The sequence below is a fragment of the Stegodyphus dumicola genome, chromosome 2 (genome assembly GCF_044657685.1).
Source record: "Stegodyphus dumicola isolate Sdum_Otavi_A_Nest chromosome 2, ASM4465768v1".
NCBI classification, from domain to species: domain Eukaryota; kingdom Metazoa; phylum Arthropoda; class Arachnida; order Araneae; family Eresidae; genus Stegodyphus; species Stegodyphus dumicola.
The window spans coordinates 75,392,619-75,409,851 of record NC_140769.1 but is presented as its reverse complement, the minus strand read 5'-3'; the positions used below and the strand labels follow the sequence as shown (position 1 = coordinate 75,409,851).

At 28.9% G+C, this 17,233-nt stretch overlaps 1 protein-coding gene across 3 annotated transcripts in view; it reads left to right on the top strand.

Moving 5' to 3' along the window:
- The window catches only part of LOC118185709 (proprotein convertase subtilisin/kexin type 4-like), a 553,482-nt gene that overhangs the window by 475,257 nt on the left and 60,992 nt on the right, over positions 1 to 17,233 (top strand). For all 3 annotated transcript variants that reach the window (XM_085810775.1, XM_085810774.1, XM_085810776.1), the window contains exons 10-14: positions 1,400 to 1,503; positions 3,490 to 3,607; positions 5,634 to 5,783; positions 9,907 to 10,046; positions 14,194 to 14,526. In XM_085810775.1, the coding sequence (XP_085666901.1) occupies positions 1,400 to 1,503; positions 3,490 to 3,607; positions 5,634 to 5,783; positions 9,907 to 10,046; positions 14,194 to 14,526 (845 nt within the window). The remainder of the gene's footprint in view (positions 1 to 1,399; positions 1,504 to 3,489; positions 3,608 to 5,633; positions 5,784 to 9,906; positions 10,047 to 14,193; positions 14,527 to 17,233) is intronic.

The following is a 17,233-nucleotide window of genomic DNA, read 5'->3' as shown; positions in this document are numbered from 1 at the left end:
CAGAATGAAATATTTATTTTTTAATATTAAATTGTTAATTTAATATAAGAACTAGAAGCTATTCAAAAACTTCTCAGGCCTCCCTAGCTGAATTAAGGCCTTAAGAGACCCAAAGCACTTAAAATATTTTGGTGCCTGTATAAATTTTTAGGCCAGTTTTTAATCCATTAATTTTTTTCACGGTGTTAGGTTTAGCTACAGCATGCATTCCATGGTAGAACGGCAATGGTCAATTTTTTGTGTCCCCTTTTCTGAATACCCAAGACCCCTTATAGTGCCCCTTTGCTCGATGCCCTAAGCACTTGCCTTCAATGCTGATTAATGGTTAATCCAATCTTGGAGGCTTCATACATTCATTTGAAGAATATTCATTTTTCCACAGCATATGAAACTACTTGGAACTGTTGTATACCCTAAATTTATGTGCTTAAATTCCACTAAATTCATTTATCACTACGAATAGTTTGGGGAAGGAGGACAATATTTCTAACTGCTATTTTATTCTCTGTATCTATAAATTTCACACAACAGGAGAAAAGTCAGAAGAAGTATTATCTATAAATTTCCAGGAGAAAAGTAGAAACAGAATTTCAGATTTTTCCACCTTTTTCATTGGTTTTTAGTTTCCTGTGTTAATGTGCAGCTGTAATTGTTCAGAGTTGAATCAACTAGTAATGTTACTATACAAATATATATACCTAACTGTTATTTTCAAATTTATTTTGGATTTATTACATATCTTTTTTCCTGTCGATAATGTAATATATATTTATGATAAGAAAATATGAATCCACTGCTACTAATAGAAAATGTTGCAGAGGGAATAAAATAAATTAATAGTGAAAAGAGGAGCAAATTTGTCTTTCTTAAATATTTTTCTGAACAGGAAAAATGGAACAGTTCACAATTAAAATTCTGTATCTACTTCTTTCCATTTTAGTGCATCTGCTTTAAACACATTTTGATATCTTTAAGGTTGTATCACATGTTAAAACATTTCAAAGCAACTCTTTAGAACAATATTTCTGCTTTGTCAAACCATATGAAACAGCCAATCACTGTGGATCGTTTTGGGGTTAACAAGTAAAGAAAAAACTAGTTCTAAATTACAAATGGTGGTTGATGACTAATTTTCGATGCTGATAGCGGAATGGTTGCTCGAAACAATAATTAGCATTTTTTTTTTGTTTGTTTTCGTGAAAGAAAAGAAAAAAAAAAACATGCGCCTTTCTTTCATTGGTAAAGCAGATAGAAAATTTGTTTGAAACAGTTGTTCATCTGAAATAAATGGATGTCTGATACCAGCCTTATGCTACTAACATTTTATCAAATTGTTAAGTTTCTTATTAAATACTTATTGCAGCGGATTAAATAATTTCTTCTATCTCTACTTTCACAGCAAAATGTTAACCTGGAGGGATATGCAGCACATTGTTGTCAGAACTGCAAGAAAGGCAAATCTTCATGCAAAGGACTGGAAAGTTAACGGTGTTGGCCGAAATGGTATACTAACCCTATTTTCTTTTGTAAAACTTGTTATGATAATATGATTTCTAAACATTTTCTTCTGACTGTCTATAGATTATGATAATAGTAAAATTTATGACAGCTGTTTTCTGTAGAATAAATGCATGATAAGCATTAGGTAGTGTATCACACTATAAATTTCTTTATCCAGATAATGCCAGTTTAAAGGAAAGGTGTTCAGGGTATATCTTGATGTACTTTAATCCACTCATTATTAGTCTCTTTGTAGTTACTTTTTAAATTTCCATCTGATTCAGAAATAAAAGACTTAAATCAAATTCTTACGGTCACTGGAATCCCTTGCAGTGATATCTTGCTCACTGCAGTTCCTTCCAGATTTTCATTTATGTGTAACACATTAAACTTTTAATTTATTACTATTAAGTGTGAAATTAATTAAATTAAAAAAACAAACCCATAGAAGCATATTGTGTGCAATGGAGTCAAGGTGTATTTTGTTCTTTATGCTGATCAAGTATCCTAAAGATGTGGTGAATAATTTAAAAAAAAAAAAAAAAAAAAAAAAAAAAAAAAAACCTTAATAATTTTTTTCAGGAAATATGCATTCCTTATATGAATTTTTCTCAAACTAGAGTTGTTTTTATGTGACTAGAATTGAAATGATTTTCACATTGGGTTTTGAAGCATTGCTTTGGCTTTGTTATAAATGTTTATGCTTTTATCAGAATCTATTCATATACTTTTACTTCCTGAAATAAATTTTAAAACATATGGTGTAGTAAAGTAATCATATGAAAGATGTCTGGTATCAAACTTTAATCAGTGTAATGAAACTATATGCATAAACTAGTCTATCTACTTGGGCAAAAACAAGTTAATTTATGTTAGGTGTATAGCTTATTATTAATTATTATAATGAAGGTGTTTAATGTTAGATGTATAGCTTATTGTAATGAAGGTGTATAATGTAAGATGTATACCTTATTATTATTATAATGATGGTGTATAAAATGTTAGATGTATAGCTTATTATCATTACTATTTCACATTCAAATAATTAAAAAGAAAAGGCCCTGTGTGGCAGTAGGAAATGTTATATTGATTCGGCCTTTGCATGTTATACCTGATACCAGTGCTAAGCAATTTTACCGGTATTTTTTATTTCATCTGCAGAGATATCATGAGTGCTTGACATTTAAAATTATAATAGCAGTGAGTGAAAATACATATTTAAAAACATGAAGTTTTGAAAATATAAATTGAGATACTGGTTTCTGTATTGGAGATGAACTTCCCAGCTTTATATCAATGAAATCTTGATCGGGAGATTAAAGAGAGACACCTACATATTTCAAGTAGATGTAACAGACACTTTCAATTTTCAGTTTTTAATGAATTTTAAAACTGATTGTTTCTAAAACAGAATTAAGGTTCTTAAGGTCATACAAAAAGAGTTTAAAAAACCAAAAATACGAAAACAAAAGTACAGATTCTAAAGTCTCACTGTTTACTTAGCTTGTGTATGATGTCATAATGTAGATTAGTTCCATTTTTAAAGCGAAATTAATGGTGAACTTCATTTCTTGTTCAATTTCTCCTTCCTTGTGGAAAATTAATTATTTAGTATTCTATGTTTTTTTAGCCCAAAAGGCATTCGCCCAAAAGGTCTATTAATTTCATTTTGACAATTTGTGTTGGTTCACTTTTCAAACTGTTGACACTAAATGTTAGAGCCCCGAATTATATTTAAATCCAGTGCGCGAGACTGTGTATCGTAAATTTTAAAGATGTCCTCATTTTAAAATTATTTTGTGATATTGCTGTTGAATTGAGTTTTATTGTTTTTTAAGTGCGAAGAATATGATATTTAATAAATAAAGGTAAAAAACAAAACGTTAAAAAAAGGCCTCTTTGGGCATAATATAAAATCTGAAAGATTTCAGATTTTTATTATTATTATTTATTTATTTAACTTATTTATTTATTTATTTATTATTTTAGTTAGCCATTCCTTTGGGTATGGGCTGATGGATGCAGGAGCAATGGTTCGGTTAGCAAAAAAGTGGAACTCAGCACCTGTGCAGAAGTTATGTGAAATACGGTCAAACCAAGCAGATAAGTATGAAACATTTCTCTAATTTCATATTATTTTTCAAAGGCTGGTCTTTTCTTGAGTTTTAAAATTACATTTCATTATATGACATCTTTTTAAAGAACGCTGTCCATGGAAATTAAGAGCATGTGCTATATTTTCATCATCTAACTAGTAAATCATATAAGTTATATTAGTCAGCACTTTTTGGTTGTCTGTTTATATTGCATCTTGAATAGGCATGTAATGATGTCATTGCAAATAGTCAAGATGAATGAACATCAATGGTAGGAATTTCTTCTCCTAAATTTTCATTCACTTAAGCTGATGATTGACAGCTGCATTTAAGTCAAATTGCAAATTAGCCACAAATACAATATTATTGATCATGATATGGGATGTCATGTACAATTTAGCTAAATAAACATCTGCTTGCCTTGGCTGCCACCATCTACATTCCTTTTCATTGAATTCATGTCGTGGTGGCTGCAGAAAAAGGCGTAGATGTTTTCATCAGTGTTAAATAAAACTGGGATTTTTGTCTGCCTGTGTAATCTTAAAAAATAATCTGGAAGAATATATTTTGCATTTGTCTTTAATTTTTTTTTTAATTTATGGGTTAAGTAACCATTCTAAAATAGTCATTTTTGTCATGAAATTTTACATGTTAGGGTTGCCACTTTCTACTTAGATATTGTGCCAATATTTAATGGATAAATGGGACTGTGTTTACAAAAACGTGCCTAATGTATTTCTCTAAATAATGAAAATTCATTTTCATGTGTTAAGTTATTGTCTCTTTTGTAAGTTTAAAATCCCAATCTTAATTCTGAAAGCTCATTGAATTCTCATGTGAGTATATTTCGTATTTATGTAACACAGACATAGTTTCTGAATATAGCAATATATTTTGGACATAACCTTAACAGAGTTTTGAAATGTGATGCAATAGTCACATTTCTAGTTTACTGTAAAATTCAGAAATATTTTCAAATATCGGAGTTTGCTCTTTTGGATGCATAATACCATAAAATTGTTTTGTTATTTTGTTTTTGCATCTTGCAGTTATAGTTTCAATGAAATATGGTTATTTTAGAAATTAAAAGTAATACTTAAATATTTAAAATTGTATGTTTATAAATGTTTCTGGTAGTTTTTAATGTTTAATTGCCACCCCTATTAGTTTCTGAATGAGCTTTACTGTAATTAAGTTTTGAGGCAGAGTGAATATCGGAGTTTGCTCTTTTGGATGCATAATACCATAAAATTGTTTTGTTATTTTGTTTTTGCATCTTGCAGTTATAGTTTCAATGAAATATGGTTATTTTAGAAATTAAAAGTAATACTTAAATATTTAAAATTGTGTGTTTATAAATGTTTCTGGTAGTTTTTAATGTTTAATTGCCACCCCTATTAATTTCTGAATGAGCTTTACTGTAATTAAGTTTTGAGGCAGAGTGCTTCTGAACACATCAGTGAGAGAAAATGTTAATTTAGGTCTTCTAAGATTCTGAGTTGAAAGGAAATAGTATTTAGTCTCCTATCGGGTCTACAAATATTTGTTGTTATTAATTTTATGACTATCGAAAGTTGTAGAATGACTTGATGCTTACTATTAACTGATTTTTGATATTTATTTTTTATGAAATCAACTCTAATGGTCTAAAGAAATTGTTTTAATTTAAAATAATTAGTCTAGGTATTAAAATATGTCTGGAGAATGATGCTAGGAAATGTATGAGATGTGCATTTGATTTCCATAGTTTCATTTACCAAATTTAAATTCTATCTATTTAATCTAAAAAAAATCAAAAATTATTAGTTGATATTCTAATTGATATATATAAGTAATTCTATAAATGATAAATTTATTTCCAAAATAAGAGCATATGGTTTATTCTAAAAATGAGATAAAAAAACTGTTAAAACTTTCAGTGTTAGATAGATAGTTATTGCTATGCGTTTTTAACCATAATATTCTCTTGCATGTTCTGCAATGTTTATTTCATTTTAAATGTCTGATTTAATTACCACTACTTGTTAACTACCATAGATTAATTCCTGCCAAGAGTCATGTGGAACTGAGTCTGTATGTTCGTTGTGAAAATGTTCGATTTTTGGAGCATGTTCAAGCCAAACTAACTCTTACAGCCTCCAGAAGAGGAGATATTCATATATACTTAACATCACCCATGGGAACTCGGTGAGAATTCACTTTTTGTTCTGTTTTGTTGTAATAATGGAATATTTTTATTACTTTTTATTCATTAGAATAATGATTTTAATGTAAATTTAGAACTGTTATTCTAACTTAAATTATCATAGAATATGAGCACACATTAACATTCTAAACTTTTTTCAAAGAAGCATTGCATTAATTATGCTATGTTAATACTGTACAGCACTGACTGACCATTAGTGTTGAAATCGCATTGAAAAGTAATTTGAAAACTAGGCAGCTCATAATAATCTTCAGTGGTGGTTACTAAAATTGAGGTTTCATCTTTTAGTGTTATTTCAAAGCCATAAAAGATTATAGTAAATTTAGCAAATAATAGTGCAGATTTTAGAAAATATTTGCACTGTAGTACATATGGAAAAATAGGCAAAGGATGATGGAACATTTTTAGAGTTGCCTCTGTTACTCTTTCACAATATTAAACATGGAATTCCTGTCTTGAGTTTTGTAAAATTAATATATCAGTGCAGTTGCACAACCATGGTCTTCAGTGTTTGGTAATAGCAAGTAGAAGCAATGAAAAGATAAAATCAGTAACTCCTTTGAGTTTGGCAGAGATTTAGTCAAGATCTCTCCTCTGGTTTCACTGAGTACATTATGTCATGGTCGGGGAGGAAAATGTCTACGACTATGCAACAAAGATGTGATTAAATTTGATGTTAGTTTGTGAAATGCTGTAAAAAACGAAAAGAAAAATACACTTGAAATGTTGCAGTATAAATGTAGTGAAGGAGTGTTTAGCCATACTTCAGTATTTCAGTCATTAAGGCACTCTGAGGAGCAGCAGGTAAGGTGATCGACTAAACAAATTCTGGCAGGTTTATCCACTGTGGTTATGGATGAAAACATTATTCATGGGAAGATGCTGAACAGGGATTAGTAAATAATAATAAAATAAATATTGAAAAGTATGTGTGCAGAGCCAAGTTAAAGAAAATATCAGATTTATTTGAGAAAAAATAGTTTTGATATAGAAGAATACAGGGTTGTATGTTGCCACTGTTTCATTGTCAGCACTGTCTGATTTCAATTGCTAATGCTTGAATACTCTGCATAAAAATAAGGATGTCACAAAATAGTTTATTTTATGTTTCTGAATCATTTATAAAGTGTTACGAAAAGTATAATTCATTGTGAAGTATTGAAATTTAAAAGAGAAAAATATAGGTCCAAAGAAGTCATCTGATTCTAAATAAGAGAATCAAGCTAAAGACCTTTCAGTCAGCCTACAGAAATACTCTTGAGTTTAATTTTATTGATTGTGATTGAAAATAAAGAGAAACAAAAGCAAATTTTTAAAGATTTTCTTTATCTGCCACATATTATTTTTGAGATTTTCATGAAAGGCAACTTTCCAAATGAACTTATAAACTAAAATTATAAAAGTCAGATTATTCCAGTTTTACAGCAATTTAAAAATATTTATTAGGGAAATCATTGCAGTAATATCCCAACTTACACAGTTTCTTATTCACCTTGTTTTATTTTATGCATTTATGCTTATAATTAATTTGCATTTGAAATGGTCTGTTATTAAGAAAATGCTGATAACTAAACGATTACTTTGCTTATACATTATGGTTATATTATTCAAATATGTCAAAACATGCAAGGGCTATCAGCCTAGTGGGAAGTTTACTTTCGTGGAGGACTTTCTAAGATAAACTGGCTCATAGTCGCATTACACATGGTGTAAACTAACTGGGATTCTCTAAAAGTTAAGTAGGCAATCAGTTATTTTGGAGAAAAGAAAGAGAACCAAAAGGATAACCTTTTAGATGACCAAAATCTCAGTGGTGCTCGACTTGGTGAGGCCTAACATAATAAAAATATGCATCACAGCATTTTAATTTATGCTGAAAGCTCTAAAAATCCACATTCTCTTAAAAAAACTACAGTATAGTTATAATTGTGCTCACAGATAATACAATGGCTCTGCTTTAATGTATTCACAGTGTAGTGATTGTTTTATTCTTTAGTACAGAGAAAAGAAAAGTATCGAATTTAATATTTTTATTTCTTTAATCATATCTTATAATAAGGAATTGAGTAGTCAGATGAGTTTGATGAAGCATTAGGATCAAATAAACTTCGCTTTTGATGTAGACCATTCATTTTAATACTGTTTTGTATTAATATATATGAAAATCACATTCTTTATCCTTAAGTGTTTTTTAACCCTCTTTATTCCTATTCATCTACAATCCACATACATTTATATGCAAAGTTACTGCTTTTTGGTGGTCTCAGCTACTGTGTAATGTTTGGTTTTTATTGTGTCATCATTCTGGAATTAGCTGTAAGTAATTTAGTTAAATAACAAGTGAGAAGTTTCTCTGCAAGGGCTTTAGGGAACTTCAGTTTATTTTAGATAAAGCATTTTCTTTCTATAAGTTAATGGAAACATTTGACATGTTTGGAGCAATCGTACCTTTGCATGAAAACTATTTGTTCTGATATTTGTGACAAATGCAAATTGTCATTTTTATTTCAGCTGCTGATCAGAAAGAAAAGAAGAAACTTATTTATTTTATTTATTTTTAAATTTATGCAAAACATTCTACTCATTTGTGTTTTACTCTAACACACTGGTTTATACATTCTGATTTCATTCTCTTATATGACATCACAATTAATTAATAAACATTCTCTGGAATTAAGTTAATATAGTTTTCCATACATTTAATTTATTTGGCTTAATATCAGTGCAATTTTTAATCATTTTTTGGGGAGAGGACAAAGATAAAACACCTTATAATTGTATTTATGTGATTGGTATGGGTGAATTCAGTTAAGAAAATATTTATGCAAAAATTTTAAAAAAGAAAAAGAAAAATGTAGTGCTGGCAAATGTGGTAATACTGAATTTACTCAGAAGGGGATCATAATATATTGGGATAGCTATGAAAATTTGGTTGGCTATAGCCTCATAAATTCTATCCTGCATCAACACATCTACAGAATGAAGTAATTGTTTGTTGGAAGCAGAAATATGAACATTGTCACTGGCATTGTAGGACCAGCTCAAAGCATAAGCATCATAGGAAGCAGCCTAGCGTGTCGATTTTCTAAGGGCACTGATTTCTTGAATTTGTTCTTACATTGATGATCTGACATACCAATCACAGTGACATAGCAATCAGTTGTCTGTCTTTGTGTTACATATAGTGGGAGAACATTACATATATTCAGGCAGAGCCATGGTGACAGATTTTAATATCTGAAACAAATCGTGGCATCTAATTATTTTTATCACTTTCATACAGACATTTAACTTATCATTTTTTTCCATCTGCATTTCTATTTGATAAAAATGCCAAAGCATGGATCTGGTCTCTTATCACACTCATATAAAAATTCATACTGCCACTTTTAATAATATCCTATGAGATATCTCTTGTTTACAACTTATTGTACTATTTAAGTTGTGCACTATTGTCCTTCTCCATCATATTCTCCATTCTAATCTCTAATCGAGCATATCTGGGATTGGACTCAAATATGTCTGGACTAATCAAAATTTGTCTGTGCATCTGGGCTGGTAATATTATCTCTGACTTCTGGAGAGGTTGGTAGCAGGATAATATATAAGATGATCAGATTTTCTTCCCCCCCCTAAAAAAAAAAAAAAAAAAAAAAAAAACTGTCGGTCAAAATTGGAGTTAGGTTAGGCTCATGTAGTTTTAAAAATTAAATAATTCAAGCCAGTCTATCTCTGAATAATCCATCCAGGCAGAGATTGCATGTGATCCCTAAATGTTATCCTGTAATTTATATGCTTAACTGAAGCTTGCATTGGTAGTCTCATTAAAATATGTTTTTTGGAAATTTAATGTTTATTAAAACAAAATCCGTATTATTTTACTTCTCTGCAAAAAGTTCCTTCTTGGATGGTTCACACTTATTGACTATCGAATAGTATTCTTTTTTTCAGTGTACATGGGCTGTGAAGAATTTTTTAGAATAAAATTTAATTTTATATGTATGTTCTTTTTACATGCTTATTGTGAATATTTTCTACCATTTATCGTTACTGGAAACTTTATTTGTTGAATTATATTTTTAATTTCCTTTTATTTGCTACTAGGTCGACACTCCTCGCCCAGCGTCCAATAGATGGCTCTCGTGCCGGTTTCCAATCTTGGCCTTTTATGACCGTCCATAATTGGGGAGAAAATCCCGATGGCCTTTGGAAATTAGAGGTCCATAATGAAGGTCGATTTTATGGTAGGCTATAAATTTTATTACAGATTTGATTTTCTTTTAATGTCATAGAAATATTTCTCATTATTATGAATTATTTTGTATATGTCTCACTTATTTTATTAAAGATATAATTATGTCTCAGAATCATATATCTTAAGTTGCTGATGAGCATCATAAGATATATGTGAAAAAGGTATATTTAAGAAAACTTTCAAGAGAACATGTCTGTAATCAAATAGCTAATTTGTCTAAAAATTCAGCCGTATTATTTTAATATTGGCATTTTAGAAATTAATAATTAAATTATCATAAAATTAAGGCTTTGTTTTATATAGTAATGCTTGAAGTAACTATTATATATAGAATAATTCATGCATAAAATGTGAAATTAGCAGCTAATGGCATTTATCATGAAATTCCCACCGTCTCAAAAAGTTATAACTATTTTTCCCTTTTATAAAATAATTTTCATAAATGAAAACTTAATATTTAAAACACGTTATATATATTTTGCATGTGCTTAGAAGACCACTTTATTTCAAATTTGAGGAGTATTGTTATACTTTCAAAAAACTGGTTAAAATTTTTGTACGTTGGACTTTATATAATTTCGTTAAAGCACTGCCTGAGGTTTATTTGTTCGGTGTCGTGATTTTGAAATCTGTTTCAGATTAGTTGCATGTCCTCTGACTTATTATTACTGTCTGAGGTTTTTTTTTTTGTTATATAATTTCTTGATATTGTCTGTGTAAGGTTAGCTATATTTTTTTGTGACTTTTAATTCGCTCTCATCGATATACTTCATATTTTCCAACATGCTTGCTCCTGTGACTAGTTACACTTGATCTGCCTTATTCAATGCTTGGTAAGTTTAATGTCTTAGAATGATGTTCTTAGTTGATACTGGCTTGCAAAATTATATGTGTCTTTATTAAAGAAAGGTTTTGTTTATTCTATAATTCCCCAATGTGGAAGTTTTGTTTTTCAAATTTAAATTCTTCAGTTTCAAATAAAGTTTGGAAATATTTAAATGCAGGGACAATTCAAATTTATTTAAATTGTGATTATGCAAATTTTTAATTACATAACAGAATTACTTTCCAAATTCAAGAACAATTTTCAGATTACTGAAAATAAACGTGATCTGTATTTATTCAAAAGCAAAGATCTGGGACAAATCAGATATTCTGAAAACTGATATGATTTTAAAGGAAATATGATATAATTTCTGTGTTTTACATATTATTTGTGGACGTTCTTATATGCTTAATTTTGATCATTCTTTCTTAAGATTTTACAATAGCTTCTTTGTTCTGTGTTTTGTTTTTATAATACAAATCTTTGGCTTCAGTGAAAGAAATTTAATAAATGTGTATCCGTATGCATTTTTTTTACTTTGTATGTGTGTTAATTCTGGGCCCGAATGTGGATTCTGAGCAATTTGTGAAATTTTTGTGCCTGTAATTCCTTTTCACATTATTTTGTTACGTCAACAAAAGTTTTTTTCTCTTTCAAGTACTACTCATTTTTCCTAAATTTTCAGTTACTGAGAAGCCAATATTGAAAGTACTTGTAACTGATTTAAGGGAAAAAAATACTCTGAAGAACTGTTTTAATACAGTCTTGAATATTTGAAGAATTTCTTGATGCAGTAACTAAGCTAAGTGGTTTCACACTTTTAGACAAGAGTTTAATTAAATATTTATGTGCGAAGATCTTTTTTGCAAACCACTAAATTACACTCAGTGCATCAATAATTGCATAAAAGTACAAAATAATTCTTAATAATTTTTTGTATGTTTCTCCCATTATACAATATTATCCCATATATAATGTATTTCTCAATACAGGGCCGGCACTAAATTTTTTATAATGTGGTGCGATCTGTAATTCCTAGATTCTGCTGCCAAATTTTTGAAGAATTAAATAACAAAAATTTAAAATTCTTATTGATTCTTCGAAATTTTAAATTAGATTCTTATTAAAAAAAACAAGAATCTAATTTTGAAGAGTTTATAAAATGCACAGGTGGTATTAAGGTTTTTTACCCTTTAGTATCTGACATTCCGAAATTCTGCTGCCTGATGCTTCGAAAAGTTAATTACCCTAAATTCAGGAGCTGCGACACTAGCTCTTGCCCAGATCTTGTCTTCATGTTATTCTTGATGAAAAGAGACTTCATCATGCCATCTTTTGAAATGGCTCTCTGTGAAAATTTTGGCAATGGAATAGTTGCTAACAGTTGGTATCTTCATGAACTTTGCATCGCTGCCCTTGATGGCAAATAAAGATGAAGTTCATTTCTGAAAGTGCTACAGTATTATTCTTTTCTCTTCTGTGCACTTCTGAAATATATGTAGCATTTAAATCTTTTTGGGAAGCATTAATTGAGTAAGAGATGAAGAATCAAAAGAATATAGATAAAAGAAAATGAACCTTATGATTTTATATTTCAGACCAAAAAAGATTAAGTGTTTAATCAGTCTTTAGATGAATAAGGTTTTTGAATTATACGAAATTTTCATCACTTAATTTCTGAAAAGCATTCAAATTTAAAATTTCCAAATTAATCAAATTTAAAATTTTTAGGTTGTATAGAGTTTGGTGTATTTCGGATTGGATTTACGGAAAGGTTGTGCAACATATATCTAGTCTGAGTCTTATAAGTGTTCGAATCTAGCTCATGAACTGTAAAAAATCCATTATTTAATAGCAAAAAGTGTAACTTCTAGAAAAATATCTAAAATAAAGAAAAACAATGGAAACTTAATGGGTGATACCTTACCCATCACAAAGTAGTGTTTCCAACCATAATTTTGATAAAACTATCAAACAGCTGAAACAGTTTCATCAAATATTAGTTCCTGAGTAAGAAAAGATTCTTAAATGCAAAAATATAAAATATTATCTTATGTCTTACATTAAGACAAATGTTATGCAAAGTAAATGTAAGTATTTATTTTATGTAAATTGGAATTTAATACTTGGAATTTAATTAGGGAAGATTAAGAAGAATAGAGGCCCTAAGCTCATAAAAGATTTAGGTGTCTGTTTCTTTACTATTCCTTCTCTCTCTGTCTTGGTTTAGCTGCAGCATACATTTCATGATGCAATTGGCAATGAGAAATTGTTGTGGTGCCCCCTTTCCTTGACACATACTTATTTTGCTTAGTGGTTAATTTAATTTTGAATTAATACTCATTCAGCATTCTTGGAGAAAAGGGAACAAGGAGCCCACATTCGTAATAGCTTTATAAATTATTATTGTAGCCTTTGGTTGGTATGCAAGCTATAAGTAAAGATTTCAAGAAATTTTTCATGTCTAAAGTTTCGACAGCCTTTGTTTATAATAAATTTTAATCTTTTATTCTAATAAAATGTAGCTGCTTTGTATTAATTAATTTTACTTGAAAGCCAAGTAATAAAATATTCTTTTATGTTATATAATATATTATATAAATATAAATATTTATATTAAATAGTTTTGAATTAATCAAAAAAGTAGAATGGATTGTAATAAGTTTTTTTCTGTTGCTTGTTTTTATCCTTTGCTTTAGTAAACAAAATAATAAAAGGAGTAAATTTGTAAGCATCAAATCATGCAAAAGACAGTGTTATCAAGTGAATGCTTTTAAAATAAATAGAACATAGACCATTATATTCTTGCTTGTCAAGGATGTGTTGAGTGAGGCAGTTGTTTCAAGTAAAGAATTAAAGAGAACAGAAAATAAGTAAAGGAATAAGTAAATGTTAATATGAAAGTAACAAAAATTATTCATAGAAGTAACAGTTTTCAAATTTAATTCATATGCTGAAAATTGATAGTATGATTATGTTTTCATTGAATTTTTTTTCCTTCATGAATTCTGTTTTTTGAAATGTTTTCTTTCTGTGGGTTACATGGGAAGTAAAATTTGAGCAAACTATATATAAAAAAATTCTTCTCACAAATGAGTTATTCTAAGACTTTGGATAATTTCTACACAGCTTTAAATGCAGTTTTTTCTTTAGTTTATACTTTTAGCATCCAATTATAATATAAGTAATAAAACACAGTACTACAAAAAACTTAGAATTGAACTTTCTGGCTTTTAAGATGAATCTTCAATTTTGTGGAATTTACTGATTCTTCTGAAATTTACTTTCAACATAAATATTCTTTTTTCAGGTCGAGCAACACTAAAAGAGTGGTTTCTGCATTTATATGGAACAACAGAAGATCCAGATGGCCCTCTAACATCAACTGCCACTCCAACCACCGTACCAACTACCACTACTACGACCACAACTGAAGCTACTACAACTACACTCAAACCCAAACCAACTACATCAAAGCCAAAAACCACAAAACCAAAAAGGCCTCCATGGCCCAAACCAACAGCTCAGTATTATCCTCTTACCTCTGCCAAACCTCGTGATTACTCTGATGAAGAGGAATTCAGCAAAACACAAGAAAATGGTCTCGCACAAGCCAATAGGAAATTAGACAAGCAAGAAACAGGTACGAGCAATTTTTCTAATTGGTTGATCATATACGTACATAATGGTCACTTGAAGCTAAGCAAACTTGTTCATAGTTTTGTGGCTATGTGACTGTGTAATTTGTCTTCCTTCATGATTGTTATTCCCAATCTTATATTCATGTCTAATGAAAGGGATATGAAAAGACTGGCATATAGTTTATAAATAAAATTTTGCACAAGGCATGAAAATTGATTTCACAGATTTTAGAATCTTTTTATCACCAAGAAAAATTTATGAATATGCACAATATAGTCCGGTTTTGATAGCACATTCAGAATGGATGTAGTAAAAAACAGACTACAATAAAAAATGACATTTTTTTAATATTTTAAATTTTATATTTCATTTCATTACAGGAGTGGAAATAGTATGCCAATATTCAAATGAGCATCTTTTACACATTCTGCACTTGACAAGTGCATGTAATAAATGAGAATATTTTCTTTAGTAAAGAATCATATATTGCAAATGTTTATGATTTTAAGACCGTATCTGACAGGTGGAGAATTATGATGTTTAAAGTATTAACCGAGAACCCTTATTAGAGTGTTTACCATGCTAAAAAATGACTGAATGATGTAAGGCATAGTCTTTCAAAATTCATTTAGTTATATGTCCAGCTTTAGAAAATTTTATATAGCTCATATATTTGTACTTTTTGTAAAATGAGAAAAACACCCATTCAAACGCGTACACACACACTTGTATGAACAACATTTTAAAGAAGTTTCAAATGAAGCATTTTGAATACTTGTTCAGCTGTTTCTAATTGTTTTCAGGACTTTAAGAGCATTTAGAACTTTTAAAGTTTGAATTTTAAATTTCTAAGAGCATAGATTATGTTGTTTTAATTTGTTCAGTGTAAAAGTTTTAAGGATGAAATATTAATATTGCTGGAATCTGAATAACTAGTTACTGTCATTTGAATGTTTGTTATGAGAAGTAAATAAGCAATTTCATGACTTCATTACTTTTTTCTTATTTCTTCAAGTAATGAAACTAACATTCATCTGAAACTTTTGCACATTCTGCATATAAAAATTTATTTCTGAAGAAGTGATTTAATCAATGCCATTTTCTAACTTTATTTAAGATATAGATATAAAGAGAGATGTGATGTTTTTGTCTGAAATGTTAAGAATTTTTAATATGTTTTATTTTACATACATTATGAATACATTTTATCTTCCTTTTGTGAAATTCAGTTTGAAGTAATTTTTGCACTTATATTCAGTTTTCTGGATGCAATAATATACTAATAAGTCAAAATCGTAAAAACAACCTTGTATTTAGCGTAATTATATTGAAACACTCAATCAATTTCGAGGGCAGCTAAAGTTCCCTCCTCATCAGAAGAAAGAAATACATAGAAAGAAGAAAAATAAAGGGGAAGAAGTCTCAGAAACATGTGGCCCTTATCAGCACTGCACGTGGTTATAACCGGATTTTTTAATCAGAGTTACACTGGCCGCCTACTTTTACTGAGCCAGGCTATCTGATCAATCATGTAACACAAAGGAGAAGAAAAATTAGCGAAGTTAAAAAAATAAATAAATAAATAAACGAATAAGTATTTCTTTGTAAAAAAAAGGGGTCCGATCCCAAAAGAAGTGGTTTCTGGCGCATTTTAGCATGCATTTTTTAAAGTACTAGTGAAATATATTCATTTACAGATAATGATTCATTTAATGTAATTCTTACATGAAGATTTCTTGTTATTAATATCTGTAGTATTAGTGATATAGTTTAGCAATGTAATTATTAAAACTGAAGCATTAATGTATAGGAAAGCTAATATCTACCAATATCAATAAGATGCAGATTATAAAAAAAATAACATTTCTTGAAGATATTTATTGATTTCATAAATAATTTCAAGAAGCATTTTCAAACTTAATTGCTGCTTCTGACTATGATACCATCATATGATTTTGACTTATGTTTTGTATTCGGGAGGTTTCTGCTAATAAGTTTAATTTATTAGGAGTGTTACTATTTATTTTCTTAAAAATATACTTTTCACATGTCTTATACTTTTTCATTCTGTAAGAAGTTTTATCTCTATTTCTTAAAAAATAGGTATTTTTTTCCTTGTCATATTATCTCAGTTTTATCAAAAATGCATTTAGTCAAATTTCCTTACATTAAATTTGAATAAATTTTTAATTTTAGGAGTGCTTTTTCCAGTTCATATAATTTAATACAGATTCATAAGAATCTCTAATGAAAAAGTAACATAGTGGAAAAAATACTTTTATTTGCATTTTGTATAAACTGGAGTAATTAGCATATGACATATTTCAAATGATATCAGTAGTTCAGTACTGTTTTTCAGTAGCCTTTTATTTATATATTTTTAATAAAATATTTTTTAGATTCTATCTCCTCTTGTAGGGATTTTAAAAAAAGTAATCAACATGACTTTTAATGAGACAAAATGACTCTAACAGGGAAATGCACTTGCAGTGAAATTTCTTCAGATTTAGGAAATACTTTTGTATTTTCACTAATTAAAATACAGTAAACCTGTTCTGGCTGCTTTCTTTAAAAATGATCACTACCTTTTTTTCTTTATATATATATATATATATATATATATATATATATATACAAAGCATCGTATCTAAGATGACCTCTTTGACTACAGGTTAGCAAAGTCTGGAACTGAGAGTAACTATTTTAGG